This window comes from Rissa tridactyla, chromosome 2 (assembly GCF_028500815.1).
Source record: "Rissa tridactyla isolate bRisTri1 chromosome 2, bRisTri1.patW.cur.20221130, whole genome shotgun sequence".
NCBI lineage: Eukaryota > Metazoa > Chordata > Aves > Charadriiformes > Laridae > Rissa > Rissa tridactyla.
The window spans coordinates 141,832,965-141,857,806 of record NC_071467.1 but is presented as its reverse complement, the minus strand read 5'-3'; the positions used below and the strand labels follow the sequence as shown (position 1 = coordinate 141,857,806).

Sequence of the window (24,842 nt, the reverse complement as noted above, 5' to 3'; positions counted from 1 at the left end):
TGCCTCCATAATTTGTATGAAAAATAAATATGAAAGAGATATACCCACTTTGATTTTTACTGTATATGGCACGTAAAGAGGACTCTCTTCACACTTGAAAAGCAATTGTATATCTTTGAAGTGCGCTGCCTGTTTTTTCTAGTCTTACTAGTTCAAATTAGAATAACTTGCATGAATCCAGAATTACTTCCACTGAAGTAATGCAACGACACTGAGGTAAAACTAGTGCAAGGAGACCCTGGAGTCTCCATTCTACAACTCCACACCGGTGGAATTTTGTTTTATTCTTTCAAATGTGTGAATGGAAGGACCACTTCACATTACTGAAGTGAAATGAGACTGCAGGCAAGGAAGTGTTAAGATATTACTGGAATTGGAGATCAGCCCTTCTAAACTGGTTGAACCACTGTATAGTTAAGATTGCTATAGAAGTCTAGACCTCCATTTTATATGCTAGTCAGAAAATGTCATAGGGAACACTACAGTGGCTATCATCAGCAAAGAAACTGTTTGCCAACTCATTCATGGCATGATGTCAGGGTAACACTCGCTGAAACACGAATATCTTTTCCTCAGAGGTTTATGTTTAAAATATTAAGTAGGCCTGCTTATGAGATGAGGCCTTTTAATATCAGAAGCCAAGAGAACATGCCTGTTATTTAATCCTGCCCTTTCTCTGCAACATCTATAACATCTCTGTAACTTCTCTACTTCATTTCCTGCCAGCTGCTTAAAGTACTGGACCCACGTGTCAGTTGCCTCTATGCATGTCAAGATACAACTGGGCTCAAAGAATAGCTGAAATAGCAAAGTGAGAAGGAACCTGTGGTTGTTGAACCACAAGCTTATATAATGAAAAGTTTGACTCTTCTGTCACTGGGAGTTCATTCAACAAAGTTCCCTGAGGTTGTTTAGTGTTTTGTTGGGCTTTTTATTTATTTTATCCTTCCTGTCAAAGGGAAATGATTGGGCAATCAATTGTCACAGGCTACAAGCAAACTTAATGCCCCTATTGAGTTCACTTTTACCTGGTAAAAAGAAGTTTATATTCATATAGACCTACATTTTTCTTCTTCAGTCATTTAAAGACATGAAGAGAAAACATATGTTGTAAACCTTGATAAACAGGTTCAGAATGGCAGCCATATACTTAGATATGGCGAAAACCAAATTCTACACAAGAGGAACATGCATCATTGAGAGCTGTGTCGTAACAGATGAGTGTCTCCCGTAGCTAGCTTATGTGGTTCTTACAAACTGAAGGTGGATATGTCTGACAGGTTTTGTCTTGCTTAACCTCATAGAAAACACCTATATGACGCAGACAAATGTTTGAGACATTTCATAAAAAATACCGCGAAGCTTTCTGTCTTATTGGGTATTCCGATAGCATGCTTCAGATGTAGAAAACATCACTCACTGATACTCATGCTTCATTTCTAATTTCACTGGATATACTCTTCGGGATATAAGAAGCAAAATACAGATGCCTCAATGGCTTTCTCTACACCACCATTTTCTACATTTTACCTTCAGTGACGAGTGGTGTTCCCCAGGGGTCAGTACTGGGTCCAGTCCTCTTCAATATACTCATCAATGACCTGGATGAGGGGATAGAGTGCACCCTCAGCAGGTTTGCTGATGACACAAAGCTGGGGGGGTGGCTGACACACCGGAAGGCTGTGCCGCCATACAGAGAGACCTGGACAGGTTGGAGATCTGGGCAAAGAGGAACCTTATGAAATTCTGTAAGGGCAAGTGTAGGGTGCTGCACCTGGGGAGGAATAACCCCATGCATCAGTACAGGTTGGGGGCTGACCTGCTGGAGAGCAGCTCAGTGGAAAGAGACCTGGGAGTCCTGGTGGACAACAGGATGACCATGAGCCAGCAATGTGCCCTTGTGGCCAAGAAGGCCAATGGCATCCTGGGCTGCATCAAGAAGAGTGTGGCCAGCAGGTCAAGGGAGGTCATCCTCCCCCTCTACTCTGCCCTGGTGAGGCTTCACCTGGAGTACTGTGTCCAGTGCTGGGCTCCCCGGTTCAAGAGGGACAGGGAACTGCTGGAGAGGGTGCAGCGGAGAACTACTAAGATGATTAGGGGACTTGAACACCTCTCTTATGAAGAAAGACTGAGGGATTTGGGTCTCTTCAGCCTGGAAAAAAGACGGCTGAGGGGGGACCTTATCAACACTTATAAATACTTAAAGGGTGGGTGTCGGGAGGATGGGGCCAGGCTCTTTTCAGTGGTGTCCGGGAACAGGACAAGAGGTAACGGGCACAAACTTGAGCATAGGAAGTTCCATCTAAACGTGAGGAGGAACTTCTTTCCTTTGAGGGTGGCAGAGCACTGGAACAGGCTGCCCAGAGAGGTGGTGGAGTCTCCAACTCTGGAGACATTCAAAACCCGCCTGGACACGTTCCTGTGCAACCTGCTCTAGGTGACCCTGCTCTGGCAGGGGAGTTGGACTAGATGATCTCCAGAGGTCCCTTCCAACCCTATGATTCTATGATTCTCTTCTAATACCTCTTCTCCCTAAACTAAATTGCCTCAAAATTTTTAGTCTGCCTTTGTGTTGAAATCTTTCTCTGCCCTAGTAAGAATTAATGAGAGTAAAAATAAAGTTGTATTCGCCATATTGTTTTTGAGCTTGTGTGATCTTAACACTCAGGTTAGAGAAGTAAAATTGTTTCTATGTGGCACTAAAATATCACCTTCCAGATGAGCATGTAGTAGTATCTTGTACGCTTTTTCATTCCTGTGTGCGTATATATTGTCCAAAAGTGTATGTACTGGATGTGTTGTCTTCTACTGTCAACATAATTGTTCTTAAATATAGTTCAGAAGACGAGATGGTTAACTAACTGTGCGCTTTCTCAGGTTACAGCCATTCTTAAATACAACAACCTGGAAAACTGAGAGATTACCCTTCAATGTATTTACCCTTGTGTATACCAAAGCAAGTACAAGAAAAGGGTGTAAAATTAATCCTTATCGTGTTGCAGACATTTCAAAGTATTTCAGTCAATAGTTGCAATTCATTCTCAGCTTGGTGAGTGTTTTAGTGTCTGATACATCAAGATTTTCTTACTGTAGCTTCTTAACAAAAGTTGGGTATGTTTCTCTAGCAAAGTTAGATGCGCGTAATTGCAGCTATGTCAATTAGTGTATCGTGGGAGTGTAGCAAAACACACCTCCAGTGTTCTGCTTGGCATGTCTTCAGTGAGCTGCCAGCTTTCCAGATAAATGTAAAAGTCTAGAGGGTACTGTAGCAGAGAAACCACAGCAGAATGCTACAATGAAAGAGTTAAGATCGGAAACCCTACAAAATATAAAACATTAATAATTATACTACAAAAAGCTACTCAGTAAATAACATATGGTAATAAGATGCATTTTTCATGCTATACTAACTGATCATCTGTGGAAAGATAGTCTTCTCTCATACTTGTTAAATATATCCAGACAATGAGACAGCTTGCTTGCCAGGTGGATTTTTTTAATATTTTTTTTTAAATCTTGTGGAATAGTAGAGATAAATCTATGCCTAGATCACCACACTAATTGCTGAAGAGAGTGGTGCAAGTCCATATAAGCGAAATATCTGATGCTAAGCCAATATTGTATTTTCCAGGGGCCTTAGCTAAAAGAACTTGAAACAGACACTTGATAGAGAAATTGGGGTCTCTTGCAGGTTTGCCTCTCTTGAGAGTTCAGTGGACAGTTTCTTCCATGTCTGACATCACGGAATACCCTTCAGTGGCATCTGTCAGGTTTACCAGGGTGCTCTGCCAATTTCAGACCCCTGTCAATCCATGCACTCAGTCCTCCACAATGAATACAGGCAAGTGGGACATCTCTTCTTCACATGCTAAAAGGACTCAGTGTATGTATCTTGCCAGGAGCTGGTGCAGGTAAGCAGTTCTTGGGATGAGGAGACAGCTCATCTGTAAATTGCTTTTGCTTCAGTTCCACAGCTGCAAGAGCAGCAAGCGCTGGAGCCAGATGAGACCAGAGAAGAGACTTTGCTAAAGGCTGGCCAGGAAGCCAAGCCACAGGCAGAGACACTGGTACATAAAATGCATTCCAGTGGTTGGCATCTGGGCCCTGCAGCTGCCAAGCACACCCAGTGTGTGGCCATGGGTGTTGGCTTCAATACTAGAACATTTTGAGGAGGAGGCCAACAACCAGTAACCAGAGAAGAAAGCGCCAAGTTACTACAGAAATTACATTTATGTGCCAATTTGCTTGCTATTTCAAAAGACAAAATTTTATCTCGTAAGTATTGTTTTGAACATACCCACATGACAGTTAACAGAAATATGCTGATATTTGCTAGTGGGGGGAGGGGTAAAGTACTTATATAAGTGAAACGATGCTCCTTGGGGCACTGGTTAACAAAACAAAACCATACCCATTATACTACTCCTTAATTAATGCATGAGTTTCCTTAGAGACCACAGCTCTGTTGGGGGACACAAGTCTGGTGTATTTCTTTCCGAGACAGAGTGGGGAGAGTTATATAAAACAAAGATAGACGTGAAATGAAAGATAGGCAACAAAACTGAGCAAGTTTCAGCTCCAAAGACAGGCTTTGTGCGCTACTAATGTGTGAGCAGGTCAGAGCATCATGTAAAAACAGAAAGATGGTATTAAATCTTTAGAACATAATAGAATTGAACACATGGCTTAGTGTATAGTATATCTAACAGGATGCATGCTACACAGTCACAAACTGTATCAGGCTGTATATCCACTTCTCTTCACTGGAGATTACGTCACAACAGATGATTACATTTAATAATGTGTTAAGAGTATATGGGGTCAATGCATAAGCAGAATCTTTGCCTCCCTCCTGGGAGAGTTACCTTTAAATAATAAAATCCCTTAGGTACTGAAAATACTTGAGCTGTGGTAGCAAAAACTTCATACAGGCTAATTTACCAATCAGATCACATGTTAATTAGCCAAAGGGATTATTGTTTTAAACACAGCATTCATTTTCCTTTGAACAAGGCTTGAGCATGTTGCTCCTGCATGATTCTGTACTCCCTGCCTCCCCAAGCCCAAAAGCAATGCTGGAGTGCAGTGCTTCTCTGAAGGAGAGCTCTCTAAAAATGTGAGGGTAAGATCCTGTCTCAATGCCTCTCACAGACCTCCCACCAAATCTTCTCACTTCGCAGCATCTGCAAATTCAGCTAAGAATCTGAATGTCAATCAAGGTTTTTCTCTGGCTCAGTAATCATTCACAATAATGATTTTGTTATTGAAACTTCAGCACCAGTTCTGTTGAAGATTTACAGGCCAGAATGGAATCCAGCTCTCTGGCCTTTAATTATCCTAGCTCTATAGTGCTAAAAAACCTAGAAAATATATCAAAAGCCACTGAATTAGGCAGATATAACTTTACAAGCTCTTGGGACATATTAATTGAGAAAGACAACATCGCTAATTGAAATAAAACAGCCCAAGTTTCTATCATATATGGACCCGGATAAAAAAAAAAAAAAACAAAACCAAAAAAACACAAGAAACCTCAAACTGCACCAGAAACCTGTCAACAACCTACTCTCATAATTTTCTTCTGAGATCTTGGCTTTTAAATGCCTATCTCATTCAGACTATAAATTAGTGGTGAACTCTTCAGCAGTTAAAATGGGAAGATGTAATAGGAATGTTTTCTTAACTCATTTAAAGACTGCAAAGTGAGAAACAACTACCTCAAATCCTAGTTTAACTCAGTAATTATTTTGCCTCTGAACATAGCTGTTGCGTATTATGTGTTTGATTTTAATCCCTTTGTTATAACCGAAAACTTACTCACCAAATTACCATGTTCATGTCAATATAAAAAATATTGTATGTGTATCACAGGAGAGCCTGTGAATTCAAATGGTAATGAGATCTTTTCTTTTCTGTTTCTGTGTTACTGGACTAGATTGTGCTGTACTGGGGCTTCCTAACAGTTTGATGTCTGTGGAACAGATGGCTGAACAGAATGAGTTACTGATGCAGATGCAAAGTTGACACAGAACCATCTCCAGGCAGTGATAATAGAGATGGATGGCTCTGGGAGGGAAAGTTCACAAATCGGTGTGTCTTATCAGCACACTGTAGACCCCAAGTCCTTGACATTTCAGCTCATTCTCAAGAAAGATGATTTCTCTTTGCTATTATGCTCATTTTCTTTCTTTTGATACTTGCCTTTTCGTGACAACTGCAGGCTGATGAAATTTAACCATAAAGATTAGTTGTATTTTCTTGTTCTTCTGTAGAAACTCTACTTGCAAGACTTGTTACAAACAGCTTAACTAGGCAGGACTTTAAGACGCCATTTTGTTTCTCATTTTGTAAAAGGAGACTGTTATTCCTGCTCGATCTTTGCCTTCTACTTGGCCTTTCGGGAGAGCATGTCCATATGTCAACCCGTAAGTCCCAAATGATCCCTGTGACCACACTGATCGTCATTATCTTGAAATCTCCTATACACTGATGCCAACAGGAGTTTTACCAAGTATCTCAGCTGTTGTTTCTGACGTTCCTCTGCTGTGCAGCCCATTGGTCAGTCTATCATGAGGTGGTAACTCATGCAACATAGCATTCACAGTATTGAGCATGTCTGAAGTATTTTTTTGTAACTCTTCCTATGTTTTGTTTCATTGGAGCACACACATCCCATCATATGCATAAACTGGATCCATCTTGACCGCTCAAACTAAAAAGTAAGTTTGTGCTGCTTTCTCATTTCTCTGAATTACAAGACTTAAATACAAGAATGACTGTTGAAGAAGGCGGGAAGCTAGCATGAGGACAGGTCTTCTTTCTTCCCTTCTTTCTGACTCCTTCTCCTTATTATCATTAATCCATAACTGTTACTGTATTCTTTGCTATTGCAACTTTGTCCTTCAGCCTCCCATCTGCTGCAAAGCCACACCTCTCCCAACGCAGCCATAGCTGCACTGAAGCTGGTGTTACAGCTTGGCTCAGCAAGCAGTGGTGGAGCCCTAAACTCCTCTCCGGGAACACAGCTGCTGAGTAGGAAAGAGCATGTTTTTCATTCTGAGTTTTTAAGCAACAGCCAGGAACAAGCAAATGCCTATGAAGAGGAAGTCAGAAGTTGTCTTGTGACAGGTTACATAAACTGAAGGTTTGTGGTTCCAACAGGCAAAGGGAAACCCGAAAATGCTTTCTGCAGTGGAGTCCTCAAATTAAAGCAACATGGATTTGTCACAGCCGCTTCTCCCCTTGCTGGAGGGTGGGTTGTGCTTCTAGCTGGGATCAACCCAAAGTGAGAAACTCCCTGTGGTGCTGGCTCTCTTCATCCCCCTTGGACAAGGGTAAGTCCCCCAGCTGAGACCAACCACTCTTCTCCCGCTTTTTTCACTCAGGATACATTAACTCTTGCCATACTACCGCCTGGATCGGGCCCTGTGTGAAGCATCCCACAAAGTCCAGGTCACTCACTGCAGCCCCTCTGGTCTCTGGTCCTTCTGCTCAGCGCCTGCCAGAATGGTGGCAGCAATGGAGAGGGCCTGCCATGGGCGACACCCTCACAGGTCCACGCTCAGTCCCCTCGCGACCCCGCTGGTGGTGACCCTCGCCTGGCTTCGCGACACGGGAGCGAGGCGGTCGGGAAGGGGAAGGCCCTGTCCCACTCCGGGTGGATTTTGCTCCTAGTTGCTCTTGTGCAGCTCCTGGAGCAACTTCCCCACAGCTGTGGGGCTTCCCCTCAGGTGGCCCCCGTCACGGGGGGATGGCCTTTTCCTTATCCCTCGCAGGCAGGACGAGCGGTGGCGTGCTACGGCGACCAAAGCGCCTCTCTTCTCCCCCCTCGCTGGCGTCAGTGGCGGCAGCGGCGCCTCCCCCTTGGCCTGGGGCGGTTGGACGGGACACGCGTGACCGCGGCGGCGGAGCGCGGCCCACGCTGGGCCCCCGCGGGCGGCGGCGCGGGAGGGCGCAGCGCCACGGGCGCGGAGCAACAGCGCCGCCTGCTGGCCGCCGCCCACGCCGCCGCCGCGAGCCTGAGGCGCGGTCGGGCCGCGGCTCCCCCGCGGCTCCCGCCTCCTGCCATCTTCTGTGCGGAGCTTGGCACAGGTTCCTTTTCCCTTTTTGTCCTTGCACGTTCCAAGAGCCTCCAGGTTCATCTCTCGCCCAGCAGCCACACGGGTGAAGCGTGTGTCGGCTGCTGGCAGGGAGCGGCCTCTTCCGCAGAGCCTTCCTCCCACAGCCTTCCCTGGGCTGGGGTGGCTCCTGGCCTGCCCAGCTCTGGGCTCTCCTCAGGGTTTTCACCATGCTGGGTTTTTATGTGAGTCATCTTGGTTGCTCCTGCCACACAAGACTACATCATTGCCTGCCTCATCGGCCCTGTAGATAAGCCCAGTGCTCATCTGTGATAAAATTCCTCCTGCCTTATTTTCCCATCCCGCAGAGGCTTGAGTTTATTTCAGCCCTGAGTCTTTTAAGTCTCGTACACGTTTGTGTGAGAGAAAACCCCAACAACTCAAAACTAAACAGAAGCATATTTTTCTGTAGAAAACCTTGGGCCACACCGTTTCAGTTTGAAATAAAAGTGTGATTACTGTAGAGAGACTGTGCCTTCCACCAGACAGAGGCAGGAGGAACACTAGGCTGCAGGACTGTGTTAAGTTTTAGCACACAAGTATTAGCTTATTCTTCCATCTTTACTATGAATACATATTAATATGTTCCATTTTACAGGTAGAAATATTGGCATAAATTTGCTTACCTTATGTCACATGGAGAATAAACGACAGACTTGAGATTTCAGTTCAGGCATTATAAGATAACGTGTGGTGCATGTGGCTGCCCACCTCAAATTCATTAAAAGGTGTTTTTTTTCCTATTGAGTAGATATTAATTATAAAGAAATAACAATAAAAAGAGTGCTGAATGATATTTTTTTTACTCATATTGTATACTTTTACAGAGATATGCTCAAATCTTGAAGTGGGTAGCTGAAGTTAAAGAGGTGCTGATGACAAGACTGTCACAGTCTGTGATAACAATGGCCTCTAAAGAGGAAAGACATACTCTTGCCGCATACTTCGACACTGGATTACTTACAGATGTGTATGGTGAGAAGAGGAAAATCTTTCATTTTGATAGACACATTCTTTGCATAGGCAAAGGAGGGCAGTGTGGCAAAAAAGCTACCTAATCTTTGTCTTTGAATATCTAGGGATAGGACTATAGCAGCAGCAGGAGTTGGCAGAACTGCAGAGAAGACAGAACCACCAAAACAATTTTCATCTCAGCCTCTAAGAGGTGGCTGGAATCTCCTCCATGTTGAGCATCTAGGAGATGTCCTCTGTGGATGCTTTCCCCAGGAATACACTTAGCATGATGCTAAAGTTGTCTCTTTGCCCTGGGTCCAGGATCTAAGGATTTAGGAAGGTGTGTGATCAGCTGAGCATGTTTATTACTGTCAGGGGACCTCCATGGGTGTAACCTGGCACAAGTGATTTGACACACTTGGTTTGCCATCTGTCATTCTCCTCCATACTGGGTCAGCTGCGAGTGGCATCCAGACAGGAGGTTTGCACAGATACAAGATTTTGGATGAATGGGTGGGAAGAAAGCACCTGATCAGTACACAGTCAGAGATGCCACAGAAGAAATGTCAAGAAGAGGAGAATAAGGGACAGGAGGTGAAGGTAGTCCTTGCTGACCAGCTTTGCTACAGTTTGTGTGGTTCCCAGACCAAGCTACCTCATCCATGAAGTAGTCCCTCAAATGAGCATGATTCCTCTGTACCTGTCCAATAGTGCAGGAGCAACGTCACATCTCATGTGGGGTATGATCACTCCATTTTGTGGCATCTTTAGTCATAGATACATTCATGTGGGGCTGGTCCCATATTGGTAAGTTCCTTTGGAAAATATTTGGATGCAACATTATATAAATACAGCTAAACTGTTCCCCATGGATCAGAAGCTTTTCACCATGTTCCCCAACACTATCAGTTCTAGATTAAACAAGAGAAAAGCTAATTCAGAGCTGCCAGCATGATGAGAAAAATTACAAAAATAATCTAGAACTCCAAATTAAATTCAAACTAAGAAGAATAGTTGTGGTATGTGTACCACGGTACGCATACTATATATGCATATATGTATATATACAAATACACACACTGCAAATTATATTGGATAACCTGCAAAGAAAGTTCAGTGTAAACATTTCAGAAAAATTGCATTTTGTACCCAATTGATTTGCTTCAGCAGTCTTAATTCATTTCAGAGGAAAGGCTATATGCTTCTAACGTTTGCAATACAGAGAAGGGATAACTGAAACTGTGTTAGAAATGGACTTGCCATTTTAACTTGGCCATACGACAGGCATGTGAGCAGTTACTTAAGCAATGTAAAGCTCTTTGGTACATTTGTTGCCTGAGCCTTCACTTCTTTTTGGAGAGAGGCAGAAGAGAAGAGTATAGGCAAAAAAAAATAAAGGTACAGTGAGAAAAGGAAGGAGAGAAAATATGGCTTGATTTCCAGAAAGAAAGTATAGTCTGGACAAACAGTTAAAGACGCTTAATATAGAAAATAATTATTTTTGGATATCTGGATTAAACTTATGACTTAACTGTTCAAATATTTGACATAACATGTCTATTAAATAATAATATATTTTAGTAGTTCATGCAAATGAAATAAGACTGAGACTTGTTCATGTGGAAATAAGTGTTAAATGTTCTATTTATAGGTAAACCAGTAAATTAAAGAGCTGTGGTTGTATCAGGATTTTCTTCAGTTCTTAGTTTACTTTCTGATGCTGTAAAGATTTTACATGTAAGGATCCCTGGATTTCACTTGAATATTTATTGAGAAATACTTGGAAAATTTCACGCATAAAGATGTTGCTTTGTGTTCTTGGATGCTCGTTTCCCGCTTTGTGTTCTTGGTTGCTCATTTCCCATTTGTGTTCTATAGCCTTGGCACAGCAGGTAAATAAAGAAATTGGGTGAGAATGTACAAGGGGAAAGAGTCGATATAGTAATAGGAAATGTCCCTTCCCTTCCCTTCCCTTCCCTTCCCTTCCCTTCCCTTCCCTTCCTCCTTGTGCGCTTTTTTGTTCCATTGAGCTTCTTTCCCTTGAGCATCATGGCTCTCCATATCTGCCTCGTGTCCCATCACCTTCTGATACCTATTTCTTGGTTCTTATTACCTCTTGCCTAGTATAGACCCTGACACTGCTCTCATCCAAAATCTTAGCAGCTGTGCTCCAGCCTGTTTCCCCTAAGATCTCAGTGGAAATTTTCTGTCACCAGTTGTGAAGCCCCCTCCATGTTCTGTACTTCCAGCTCTGATTTTAGACAAAGAAGGATCCTCAGTACTCTTAACTTCCACCCCCTAAACCGATTTTTGCAGGCCTTGCACTCCTCCAGGAGAGGATTCCTCAGCTCCTGTTCCCACCCAGGAGTTCACATTCCATAAATGCTGCTTGGGCCCAGCAGGGACCCTGGCTGCTCCATCAGCACACTGGAGGGAGCTGCTGAGATTACATCGCAATGGTTTGTGAAAGTCAAACAAGCTTCCTGGGCCTCCCTGCCTCTCCTCCTTCCTGCAGACTTGTCTTTGGCTCCTGTACAACCAGGTTGTATCAAGTTGTCTCCTCCAGGTTTCCAGACTCAGCACCGAGAGCAGAGTGCTTTGACTTGGCCCAACACAACCCAATCTGCTGTTAAAACCTAAGCTTTCCTATGCCCATATATGAATGGCAGTCTTTTTCAGGCATTGCAACTTGATAAAATTAGGCTTGTGCAGACAAATGTCTGCCCCTCACATCTATCTTTTTTCTTCTATCAGAGTAAACTCTTTTTTAAACACCACTCCAAAGAATTCCTGAGCGTGCTGGAAAAAGCTGGTAGAGTTGTTTAACATAGGCAATACGGCATATCTTTTTCTTGACCTCACACTTGGAAGCTACTGAGCCCTTTGGCTTTAATTAACACAAAATACGTTTGAGCCAGATATTTGGCATGGGAGAGTTTAGATTTCAAAATACAAAGATTAACAAAGTTGTGAGGCATGAAAAAAATGGTCTTTCAAAGTAATGGAAAATAGGAAATACTTGCAAAAAGCAATTCTGTCAGCCTTTGTGTGTGATATGTATCATCAAATACAGTTCCACACTGTGCAATTAAGGGTGTTATCAAATATCCATATTTATTTATGACCTACTGCTTATAAAAATACTATTTTATAACAAACAGCCTGATATATACAAATAAGAAAATCTGTATTTCTGTAAACTCACACAGGCACATAGTGCAGTGTCCAGCATGTAATACACTGTGCCAGATCCCAAGGGTTATTGATAAATGTACACACGTTGTGGGCAAAACACTCTCAACTTGGGGAGTTTCACTTAATTTATCGACAATTAACATAAACGTTTAATTACTGATTGGGGTATTGAGGAAGTAAGAAAACAAACAATGAAGAAAAAATCAGGAAAATACCTTTCTTGCCCTTTCAACTTCAGTCCAACCCCTCTCCTTCCCCATTCCTAGCCACAAGGCCTTTCATTTTCACCTCTGCTCAGTCCTTCCCAATCCCCCTGCCAAGACAACAGGCCTGCAGTGGAGGAGGTTGGTCTCAGTGTGTAGTGGCTGATTTTTGCCACTCCTTGCTCCTGGTTCTTTTCTTCTGCTTCTCCATTCCACCTTCCTTCTGGTTTCCTCTGCCCAGGTGTGGATTGTCCATGGGCTGCAGTCCCTCAGGGTTGTCCCTGCCCTGGCGCAGGTCACCTATGGGCTGCAGTCCCTCAAGGGTGTCCCAGCCCTGATGTGGGTCGCTCCTTTCCAGAAGAGTGTGACCAGCCATGCCCCAACAATGTCCCTTTCCACATGTCTCCAACAGCGTCTCCTTCACCATTTCTCCTGCCCACCACAGCTGCTGCTCTTTATTAAACTTGTCTGATCGCCATCAGCGTCCCTGAACGGCAGAGGTTTGGTGGGTGATGGAGTGCTCACACCAGCTGTGACTGGCCCAAGGTGGTTCATGGCCTCCTGCCACGGGGCACCCCCTGCCACCACACCCTGCGCGCTGTGCCCAATGCACCACCCTCTACAGCGCAGCTGATTCTGGGCACATAAACAGACTTGCAGCTCTTAGGAGATGTGATGGACTGAGATGAAGACCGAAGTCTTCAGTTGCCATGAAACGTGGCAAATTATTTGCTGTAAATCTTTATTTGGAAGGGTAAATGCTTTAGTCATCGATAAATTGTATGGCAGTATCCTGAAGACTAACTAGAACAAATAATGAATTATTATGAAAATTGATCCTATAGCACGCGTACTGAAATAAAAGTATGCTGTTAGAAATAAAGTGGATATAGGTTAAAATGAAGTGTGCATTCTTGCCAAGAGAAATATATTTTGTCTAGAATTAAAAAGCAGTCTAGATTATATAATAAACCTTCTTATCCTTATTTACAACTAAGAGAAGAGCTGCATTACAGCAGAATGGTCCACTGCTTTATTCTTTTTCTTCATGTCAATTTTTTTTTACTAATCTGTTGAGATGTCACTTATTTTTGCCTGCTTCCTTGCCTGACACAAAGAGCAAAGAGGACTTGTGGGGTGATGAAAGAGCTGCCCTGCAGACTTCTTTCAGGCAGTTAATTGCATTGAACTCCTCTGGTTTTCATGAATCATGAGCATAGTGCAAAGTGCAACACTTTGCACCCCCAGACAGTAATAATTTCTTGTTTCTGATACTTCGCACAAATATCTTTTCCTTTTTTGGAATGTAAATTGTGTCTAAACATAGCAGGCAGCATACACATGAGGAAGGCAGTGCAATCAATGACCACTTTAAGCATTTAAATTGCCAGGTTTTGGAAGGCTCAAAATGGATAAGTCTATCACTGGAAGGAACTAATGGGATTTACAAGGAAAGGAATGACCAAAGCGGATCAATTTTATATAAAACATAAGCAGACCCCATCACAAAAGAATAAAATCTATTTAATATGGACATCAAATACCAACTGATTTTACAGTACAGCAGAAAGCAGTGGTATCTTTAATAATCACATAATTATTGCCTGAGAAAGGCAAAAGACCAGTGCTTCTGTCCTCCCATGAGATGTACAGCTTGGCTATTAATATAAGCCCATATACACATGCATTACATTATTCAAGCATGTGCAATAACAACTGAGAAAAAAAACGCTGCTTTGCAACTTAATGGTCTTTTACATTACCCTTGTGCCAAGATGACAGCAGATACAATGGAGCATCAGGAAATGTTACACAATATGTGTTTTCTAATGTACATTTCTTGTTCTTACATTACTTATAAAAGAGGATGAAAATAGTGGTGAGATCCTTCATTACAAGCAACGACAAAAAAGCTAGCAAGATAGTAGGGTTCTTAAAAGTGATGGTATTTAAAGACAACATTTTCAAAATACTCTTTTTTAGAATCCTCTTCTTTTTTTTTTTTTTTTTTAATTATTTCTTATGTTGTTATCAACCACAGAACTTAGAGTAGTTAGTGACCAGTGTACAGGACTAACTGCACCAACATTTCAGTTTGACTGACTGTCCAAACAGCAGTTATGACAGTAGGGAGACAATTCTGCATGAGACTGAAAGACTAACACAGTGAAGAAGGAAATATAACAAACCAGCCTGAGGTTGTCATTTGCAATTGTTGACCAAAAAAAACCCCAACCCAAAACCCAGTTAAAGGATAACTTTGCCTGAAAAAGCCTTGTAGATGAGAAATGGTGATACCTATTGTTTTATGACAGCCTTTGTGTGTTGTATGCCAGAAGACCAGCAATGGAAAACCCAAGGTAAAAAGACACTCTTTCTATGTTTGGACCATTTTTCAATAGATATGAGGGAACAGGCTGCACTGGTATCCTAAAGGTTTCATTGCTGCCATAGTCTATGTAGATAACCTTACCCTCAGCTCTTCCGTCCAAACAAAGCAAAAGATCTTGAACAGCCTGTTCCTTCCAGATATTTCCACTCTGCCAGAGGGAATTCAGTTCCTGTTGTGAACGTGAACTAAAAAGCTGATCTATTTTTCCTTTGTGAACAAATCTGTTCAGGCCTTTCTGATCTTTCGCCAGATAGAAAAGAGCCAGAGGGTGCCTGTAACGACGCAGGATTCCATAGCGCCGTTTGAAAGACTCATTTAAGCGTCTAATAAAGGTTTCCATTTTCCTGGAATCTTCATCTAGTTCTTTTCTATCTTGGGGCCAGAACAACAAGGAGGCTAGGAAGAAAGGCTCTACACACTGTGAAATTGGTCCCACTTCCTGTAGAATGCTTAGAAGCAGATTTCTCAGCACCTTGTAAGGATGTAAACTAGTGGGGTTAGGTTTAATGCAGTTCAGAACAATATTTGCCAAAATCAAATTCTGTTTGTCTTTCAGAGTTGCTTGTGCATTCCCCTCACACAGAAATGCATATGCTTCTACTATGTCTTCCATTTCTCTGACACTATTTGGGTGATTCCTGTGGAGGTATGCCAAAATGCCAGAAAATGAGTCTGCTTTGGAAGCCTCCACAGTGTCCCTGTATGCTTCTACATACTGGGACATGTTACACTTGGAGACCTGTTTATGTTTCAGTTGCTCAAATCTGAAATCACGAAATATTTCTGTGTATTTGGTAAAGTGTTCTTGAACCTTATAATACAATTTTGCTTCTACAATTTCTTTTTCATTGGTCTGTGCTTTGAAAAACACAAAGTAGTCTTCAAAAAAGTCAAATGCCTTTTTCAGCCGTGATCGCAAACTACATAAAAAGCTGGAATGATGTTTAAGAACCTTGAACATTTCACTCTGTGTGCTAGGGTTATCTACATTCACACCACCATTTCCTGATATATACTTTTTCAGACGACTTCTACTCCATGAGTCTTTTTTGCCAAAAAAAGGAACATGCCAAAGGACATCAATAACGTAAAGGGCAGTTTCTATCTCTCCCCAATAACCAGCAGTATTGTATGTTTGAAACTTTCTTTTACGGTTTTTATGCTGCAAGTATTGCTCATTGTCTGCCTTTTCAGCTTGCTGCTGACATTCTATGAAAGCCTGTGAAGCATGCTCAGCAAGCTCTAGCAAGTATTTCAGTTTCTCAGCTGTCAGGACTGCACTCTTTGCTTTGGAGTCTACATCGTATCTTAGCTTACTTTTAAAGACTTGACCTAGTGTATTGGATATGTATGAATTTTGTGGTGCTCTTCGTTTGGCTTCTTTGGCCCAGTATAATGCAGAGTCAAAATCTCTTACTTTAATGTAGAAGTATCTTGCTAAGGCTTGGCAGATGAAACCATTTTGCTCAAATCTAGCGGAGGCTTGTTTTAACACATATTCCATGTTATCACGCTTCTCTTCCCTAAGAATGGCTTCAATTAAGGGGGAAAATAAAGTGTCTGACTCATCGCCATGTTCCTTGCGCTGTCTAGTAATGAGCAGGGCTTGTATATCACAAATAAGTTTGTCATGCTTTACCAAAGTCTTATAAAATAAATCTTCTTTCAATAACCCCAATGTAATTTCACTTTTAGGCAAGTCATAGGTTAGTTTCAATTCTGTTAGGCAGTGAGATGCTATCATTGGGTGAATGATACGAAGACCTTTGTATCTCGTGTATTCACGCACCTGATCACATATTAGAATATTGGAACAAATACCCATCTTTTCTATCAATTTGTCTTTACTGCAGCCAATCTCTCGAGAATTCATTCCTAAGAATTCTTCACATAGTGTTACTGAAACTGTAGATGCTCTTACATATGAGTTTAGCAGTGTTAGATAGCAAAAAAGTTGTACTGGTTTGGAGGCAGTATTCAACCTATGCAAGGTGTTTTTTACCACGTTTTCTATGTACTGTGGATCAAAGTTTTTCTTCATAATCATAAATGAATAGAAATTGTCAAAATTTGTATGCACCTTTTCAATATATTTCAGTTTCTGATCAAAGGCCCTTTGCTCTTTTTCAGAAAGTGTATGTTTTAAAGAAGTACTGTTCAATAAATTGATTGTTGAACTTTCATCAGGATTCTGAGATCTCATACAGTTTAGAATGATCACTAAAGGAGTTACATACCGAATGCATTTTTTTGTTATAGCCATTTGAATTTCTTTCTGCAGACCATCGACATTTTCTTGCTCTTCAAAATCATCCACAAGAAGTAACACTGGTAAATAGCCTGTGTCGTTGTTTGCTCCATAGGTCAGTAAAGTTGTCAGCTGTGTTCCGAAATCACTGGTTTTGTTTTTCAGAACAGCACATCTGAATCGCTTCCGGAGATCCCAAAGGATGTGCATAGCTAAAGTTGTCCCACCACAGCCTGGGTGGTGGTAAAGGTTGATAATTTTTACAGGTGATTCATCAGCACTCTCAGATGAAGACACAATTAGGTGTTCAAGCTTTTCATAACTGTCCCTTCTGATAAAATCTGAAGTATACTTTTCAGAAGAAAAATAGAAATTCCACCATGATATTTTACCACCTCGATAAAAAACTTCTTCACGCTCTTTCAGGAATTTTTTAAATTTGTCTGCATCCTTCTCTATTCCTGTGCCTTTGCATTCATTTTCACAAAGTATTTCCAATGCTGCCATGGAGTCTTCTTCCTTCTTTAGAAGAACAGTAGAGTGACCAACGGAGGGCAGAAGTCTTTCAGAAGACTGTGTCTCTGATTTTAATGTCATGATGGTACCATTTACACTTGGCAGGGTTAAATTAGATACACATTTGTTTGAAAGTTCTTCCTCACTAATGCCTCTAGCATGCAGAAGATCTTTCCATCGCTGGTATGTACCTGCACCAATGCAAATGCACATCAGGTATTCTAGTCCCTTTAATTCTTTGTAAAACGTTATAAAAGTCTCAGTAAGAGGATCCGCTGAATCTTCCACTGTGGAAAGCAAAAGAAACACTATCAAAAACTTTCCATTCTGCTTTACATCTTTGTGTGAAAGAAATGAAATCATTTTTCTGACACCTGGAGCTCTGTGCCGTTGCCATGCAGTGGGATCTAATGGTAGTTTGCTATTGCCTTCGAAGTCTGATCCACCATTGCAGAAAATCCAGTTGGTCTCCTGATGCAGTTTCAGCTTTGCAGCTTGTTCAGAAACAGAACCCTTCATGTTTTCATAATAATCTGGGAAGTAAAGTTTGGCATTTTGATTTTTTTTGTAAGTCTTGAACACACCATTCATTTCTGATTCAAAATCAAAGTCAAGCACAGCAAACCATTTTATTTCCTGTAAAAAGTCTAAGTGTGAAGTTTGACTTGAGTGGCACTTGTTTGTTACCAAAATGTAGTAGTCATAATAAGACCTATCTAGTGAGTCCCTGTTACCTGTAAGCAGACTAATTAGCTTCAGTCCTTCTTTTTTTGACTTCTTTTGCTTTAAGTTATAGTCTTCCTCTGCTCGTTTACGAAAATCTGCTAAAGATGCCAAGTTATCTTTAAAAGTTTCAAATTCTTTTGTATTTTGAATATTTTTGGAACTGGCTCCATCCCGGATGAAGACAGCTTTAGCATTTTCCCAGCTCTTAGTCTTAAAGTCATATCTGTTGGTACAGAAATATTTTGTACCACAGATGAAGTGTTGGGGGACCACATCTATTTCAATGATGAACATATGTGATGGAGTTCCATTTTGTAATAGTACTTCCACAAATCTAGGCTCTCTAATGCATTGTTTTGCAATGCTGATGCATTGCTTCTGAAAGTACTTTCTGATACACTTATTTAAATGGTCAACGTATGCTTCTTTCTTGGTAACTTTTATTCCTTCGATTTTCCCATGTGGATTGTCACATACTCCAAAATGAATAGTGCCATTTGTGCGGGAGTTCATGCAGGCTGCAGCAAATCTAAAGACTTCATTGCTAAATTTCATCATGATATCCTCTTCTACTGCCTTCTCTGTGTTGGTAAGTAATTTGAATTCATGTGTTGGATCAATGAAATTGAGTGGCCCTGTTTCAGGGACATTAAGAATATTATATTGTATATATCGAGTACCATCACTGAAATTATCAAAAGGATATGGCATACACATATTTCCAGTTGGGTGCTGGCTGCTTGACAGTGGCTTCTCTGATACATTCTCTTTGTCAGCTGACTTTATTGCTTTTTCATCTTCTATGGGCTCTGTCTTAGAATCCTGCAGTATACTGGAAGTAAAAGACCCAGATTTCTTCTTGCACTCTTTCTTTGCAATTTCTCCATCTTCTCCTTCTCCATCAACACTCTGTTTAGTGCCTTCTTGATCCACAGTCTGGTTTGAACCTTTAGCTAGAATGTCATGCTCTTTCAGGAAATACATTATTTGAAGAGCAGGCCCAAGAGGTATGCCCATTTGCACAAAATCTTCTTTAGTCATCAGTTTCAAAATAAAACCAGTCACATCTTGGTTAAACAGTATTTCTGCATATTTCTGGTCAATCTTAACAACTTCAGTTGCCCACTGTTTGACTTCCTCTTTTGTCAACTGTTCAATATGTTGATATGAATGTGATTTCTCATTTTTTTCAGTGTTTGCCTTTTCCATTATCTGAGGAAAAAAATCACAAAATCACTAAACAAGTGATTTATAATAACACTTATTTCCTTGCTATTATCAACTGTTAATGTCTTCGTTAGTGTAATCTGACACATGAAATACAACACTTCAGTTAGAGGTCATTGTGGGAATGGGATATAAGATCATATATAAGGCATTAGCTACTTACAAGAGACAGAGTTATTACAGAATTATTTTATTTGAATACTGTTTTTAAACCACTTCTGTAGCTGACACTACACAATAATTGTGACTGATATCTATTTGTGGTCACTTGGACACCCATTTGTGGTTGTATGGGCCATCAAGTAATAAAAAAAAAATATCATAAAATCATAGAATCATAGAATATCCTGAGTTGGAGGGGACCCACAAGGATCATTGACTTCAACTCTTGACTCCACACAGGATAACCTAAAAGTTAAACCGTGTATCTAAGAGCATTGTCCAAACACCTCTTGAACACCAACAGGTCTGGGGCCACGGCCACTTCCCTGTGGAGCTTGTTCCAGTGCTTGACCACCCTCTCGGTGAAGAACTTTTTCCTAATATCCAATATGAACTTCCCCTGTGCAGCTTTAAGACATTCCCTCGTGTCCTATCACTACTCCTCTCATGCGGAATTTGTAGACAGCGATGAGGTCACCTCTCAGTCACCTCTTTTCTAAGATGAACATCCTTAGCAGCTCCTCATAAGTCATGTCCTCTAGTCCTTTCACCAGCTTCGTTTTCCTCCTTTGGACACATTCTAATATTTATTCTAATAATTATTTTTATATAGTATATAACTTATATTTCTATTTATATTACTTACATTTATATAACGTGTAATATATTGTGGAGCCCAAAACTGCACACAATACTCAAGGTGAGGCCACACCAATGCTAAGTATAGTGGGACAATCACTTTTTTTGACCAGTTTGCTATACTGTGCCAAATGCACCCCAGGATATGGTTGGCCCTTTTGGCCACCAGGGCACATGGTTGACTCTTATTATGCTTACCATCAGCCAAAAACCCCAGATCCCATTCTGCAGGGCTACACTCTAGCCTCTTGTCCTCTAATCTGTGCATACATCCAGGATTACACTGTCCCAGGTGCAGAATCTGGCGTTTGTCCTCAATAAATTTCATACAATTGGTGACTGCCCAGCACTATAATCTGTCAAGATCTCTCTGTAAGGCCTCTCAGTCAATAGCTCCTCTTAATTTAGTATCATTGGCAGATATGCTTAGTGTGCACTCAACTCCCGTGTGCAGGTCATTGATAAAAGCACTGAAGAGAATCGGCTTTAAAATTGAGCCCTGGAAAACACCACTGGCTGGTGACTGGCCACCAGCCAGATGTTACGCCATTTACTACAATGCTTTGAGTCCAACTCTTCAGCCAATTGTTCACCCATCATGTTGTGTACCTGTCACGAATTGCTCTCATTAACTTCACAGCCTGGTGAAGAAAAAAAACAAACTGCGCACAGAAATCCAACCTTTTTTTAACCCTTAGGTGTGGTTAGGTACAGAATTTGCTTGAATAACACTGCAAAGAGACATTGGGGTGGAAAGATACCACTGCGATTAATTAGCTGTTGCTATTGCAAATGAAAGGAAAATCTTTTCCATATTACCTTCTCAGTATCTTTTGCTTTCACTAAGGTTTCTCAAATTAAACAAAAGCAAGTAGTTCAGCAGCGTTTGTGGAGATAAGTGACAGAAAGAGGAGTATCTTACAATGTCCGTGGTAAATGGGGACTTTTTTTGCAAAAACTTTAAAGAAATATAATAATTTCCCCTAATAGCATCAAATTTCACTTTATACTCTCACTTTCTTTAGGCAAATTATATTCATTCATCTGAAATTTTTACTTTATGAAATTGCACCCAGCTACAGTTGTTGCATTAGTGGTAATGGTCTCCTCCATGCACCTTGTCTTATTTGTAGCTGAGCGTTCCTGAGACAAAGTGACTTCATAGATTTTTTCAGTGAAATTTTGTTTTCTGAACGAAGACTTGGTTATCTAAGCCAGCCTAGCGACGTGCTTTCCTCAAGCTATTATTTGATTTCCTAAACTGTACACTTTAATGAGAAGCAATAATAAAGATTTCTTAAAGCTAGTGCGGGAAAACAGCTGACCTACCTTTGGCCAAGCTGCCTCCTGGTTTAACTAATGAATGGGAGAGCAGAGAAAAAAGCAGGGCTGCGGGTTACGGAAGCCTGCAGTTTCATTTTCTTTTAACAGACCCTCCCTTTTGCTCACAGAAAAGGAAAAACTAGTTTCTGGTTCTTTAAAATGCCACTATGGTAAAGACATATTGCCAAAAATTGAGAGTGCATGGGGAAAGAAGCTCAATGTTTCTCTTCCGCAGCTGAAGTAGTTATGTGTTCACTAGTAACTCTGCCCAGGGTATGTAAAAGCCGAGAAAGGAAACTGAAACTAAACCGCTTCTGCTCAGAGACAGTGTTCAACCCAGCAATGTAAACACATTATTTTAATTCCCACAAAGTTTGTACTTTCTAATAGAGGTACAATTCACTCCTAACATAAAAGCAAACATTTTTATGTCCTTAAAACAGTTACTCCATGCTTCAGTATTTGGAACCCCCCTAATGAGGTAAAGCTCCAGAATGGGATAGTTTAATTTCCTAGATCTCTTGCAGTGCTTTCATGTTTCATGTTACTGGCTAGGCAATGATTCTGGCCAACTGAAATACTTTAAAGATGTCATATTATTTCTGCATTATTTCTGTCATATTATTTCTGCAGAATAATTTCTTTGAGGACATATTCCTTCGGATTATTTCACTGTAATCTCATAACAACCACTTTTCATGTGCAGACTTTTAACAGATTTGGAAGAGTTTATTTTAATAGACTACAGATCGTCTTCTATATAAAATTGATGTCTCAAAAAAAAAAGAAAAGAAATGGTATCAGACTAAGCCATCATATCTCCATAAAATATTCCAGCCTAGAAGTAAATATGCATGTACTTACTGTAACTGTTCTGTTCTTCAGGTTTTTTCCTATAGTTGTTCAATACCTGTATTTCCTTCAAGCAGGAATCCTGACAGCTAAAATTCAGCTGAGCTGCTCTTCTAAAGTATGGAAAAAAAACCCTAAAATTAGTTTCTAACGGAAGTCTGGGGTCAGAAATAACAGGAAGGAAAGAGCATCGATAGACATATGATCAGTTTTTCCCAGTGGCAAACACCCATCTCTAGAGGAGAGAAATGACAGTGCCTGATAGAGAATATTTATTATTCCTTACCTTTTCCTTGCGTGCTTCTACTTTACCCTTCCAACACGGTGCTTAATGCTGTAGACTGGGCAAGTCAGAAGCTGAGTGTTGGGAGAGAAATAAAAGGAAACACTTCCGGGGTGTTTGGGAAGTTCTACTGCTCTTGTCCCCTTTTGCTTTCTCTTTTACCAACCAAGGCCGCTTCTGCTCTGCCTCTCCCTAACTTCCTGTTTGCAAGATCATTGTTCTCCTAGGAAATTAATGCAAGAATTCGGTTCTATGACGTCTTTATTAAAACACATACATGGCACTCTCTTGAGCTGCTATCCAGAAACTTGAAAAATTTGGAAACACTGAGCAATACTTAGTTAATCAAATGCAATTAATTAGACATATGATCTTAAACCAGATCCAGAACTTTTCTGGAATAAGGGGGAAAAAAGAGAAATAATACAAGATATGCTTTTGAGAAATGTGAATATTCTTGAATATAGGCACTTTTGAATAATCAGGCTTACTGACTTGCTCCTCATCTTGGTTGCTTGATTTCCCATGCTGCAAATATGTTAGTTTATTCCTGGTCTCCTTCTCTGGAGCAAACAACTACTTTGATTTTTAGTGTAGTTTGGATATAGTTCTGTGGATAGTTTACTCCAGAAATGTTTTCCTTTAGGCGGTGTGCTCGTATTGCACTGTACCATCCTCCAGCGCCCAATGAACAAGGTTTACATTGTAATACCCTGCTATGGACTGCTTCTACTTTCAGTGTTTTGCAGTACCGGCACTGATCTTACAATACTGTACTCCACTGAACATTGCCATTACCCTGTTTTTTCATCTTTTGCCCTTGACTGTTTTGAATGACCATGATAAGCAGCAGGCATCTGAGGGAGATGATGATGATTATTAAAACACATTTGTTTAGAAGGGTGGCAGCAAGAGTGCTCACGCTAGCAGTTGTGTGTCCAATCCCACAGATGAAGAGGTTGAAAATCCTTGTATTTGGTGTAAGGACCCACACTGGAGCAGCTCATGAAGGACTGCAGCCTTTGGGAAGGGCTCAAGCTGGGGCAGCGGAAAAATGTGAGGAGGAAGGAGCAGCAGAGAAAAAGAGCTGTGGACTGACCAAACTGTTATCAGCTGACCACAGCCCCCCATTCCCCATCACCCTTGCGCCACTTGAGGTGGTGGAAGGAGGAGGTGGAAGAGTTGGGAAAGAAGGACTGAAGTTGAACGTGGGAGAATGGAGTAGGGGGGAGGGAAGTTGTTTCAGGTTTTTCCTTGTTTCTCACATCCAATTCTATTTTAATTGGCAACGAATTAAATTATTTTTTCCCAAGTCAGGTCTGTTTTTCCCCTAATGGGAACCGGTAAGTTATCTCCTTGTCTTTTTCTTGACCTAGGAGCTCTAGCATCTTATTTTCTCCCCTATCCTGCTGAGTAGGAGGAGTGAGAGAGTGGCTGGGTGGGCATCTGGCAGCCAGACAAGGTCAACCCACCATAGTCATAGAATCATAGAATCTTCATGGTTGGAAGGGACCTTTGAGATCATCGAGATCATCATACCATACCTTCAGAACGGTATCTGTTCTGAGAACAACTGGGTGAGGTCACCAGGGTACTGCAAGTTTTAGAAAGCAAACAGCAACTCCAGCCACCACAAAGCCAGCTGTGGAAAAAACAGCATCTCTTCCAGTTGTTGATGCTGATCATAATAGTATTGCTTTCTATCCTTATATGCTTCCCCATGTACTTTAGCTATGTGTATTTCATAAGTCCTGCCATGCACCTGTCTGCTATTGCACAAATTATTATTGGAAAAATTATATCACTACCTGTTGAATCCCTAATTGCTGCACTTTTCAAGAATGCATCCTCAGCAGATAGAATGCTATAGCTGTACATTCAGCACTCCCATATATTCTTATGTCAAGGCCAAGGGATACAAACTAATGTTTGATGTGATGCAGTAAAAACATCACCTTTCCGGGCTATGGTGCAGGTCTGACATTATTTTAAGCACTGTGCATGA

The 24,842-nt window shown here is 41.2% G+C and overlaps 1 protein-coding gene across 2 annotated transcripts; it reads right to left on the bottom strand.

Annotated features, from left to right (window-relative positions):
• Positions 1-13,974: 13,974 nt before the first annotated feature.
• LOC128905785 (sterile alpha motif domain-containing protein 9-like) lies at positions 13,975-22,972 on the bottom strand. 2 transcript variants are annotated; one of them, XM_054192290.1, is made up of 3 exons: positions 22,841-22,972; positions 22,567-22,667; positions 13,975-19,563 (listed from the first exon to the last, which is right to left on the bottom strand). In XM_054192290.1, exon 3 carries the CDS (start codon positions 19,558-19,560, stop codon positions 14,776-14,778), a length of 4,785 nt encoding a protein of 1,594 aa, XP_054048265.1. In that variant the 5' UTR covers positions 19,561-19,563; positions 22,567-22,667; positions 22,841-22,972; the 3' UTR covers positions 13,975-14,775. The 2 variants fall into 2 exon arrangements, with proteins under 2 accessions (XP_054048265.1, XP_054048266.1); XM_054192291.1 differs by lacking the exon at positions 22,567-22,667.
• Positions 22,973-24,842: the final 1,870 nt, after the last annotated feature.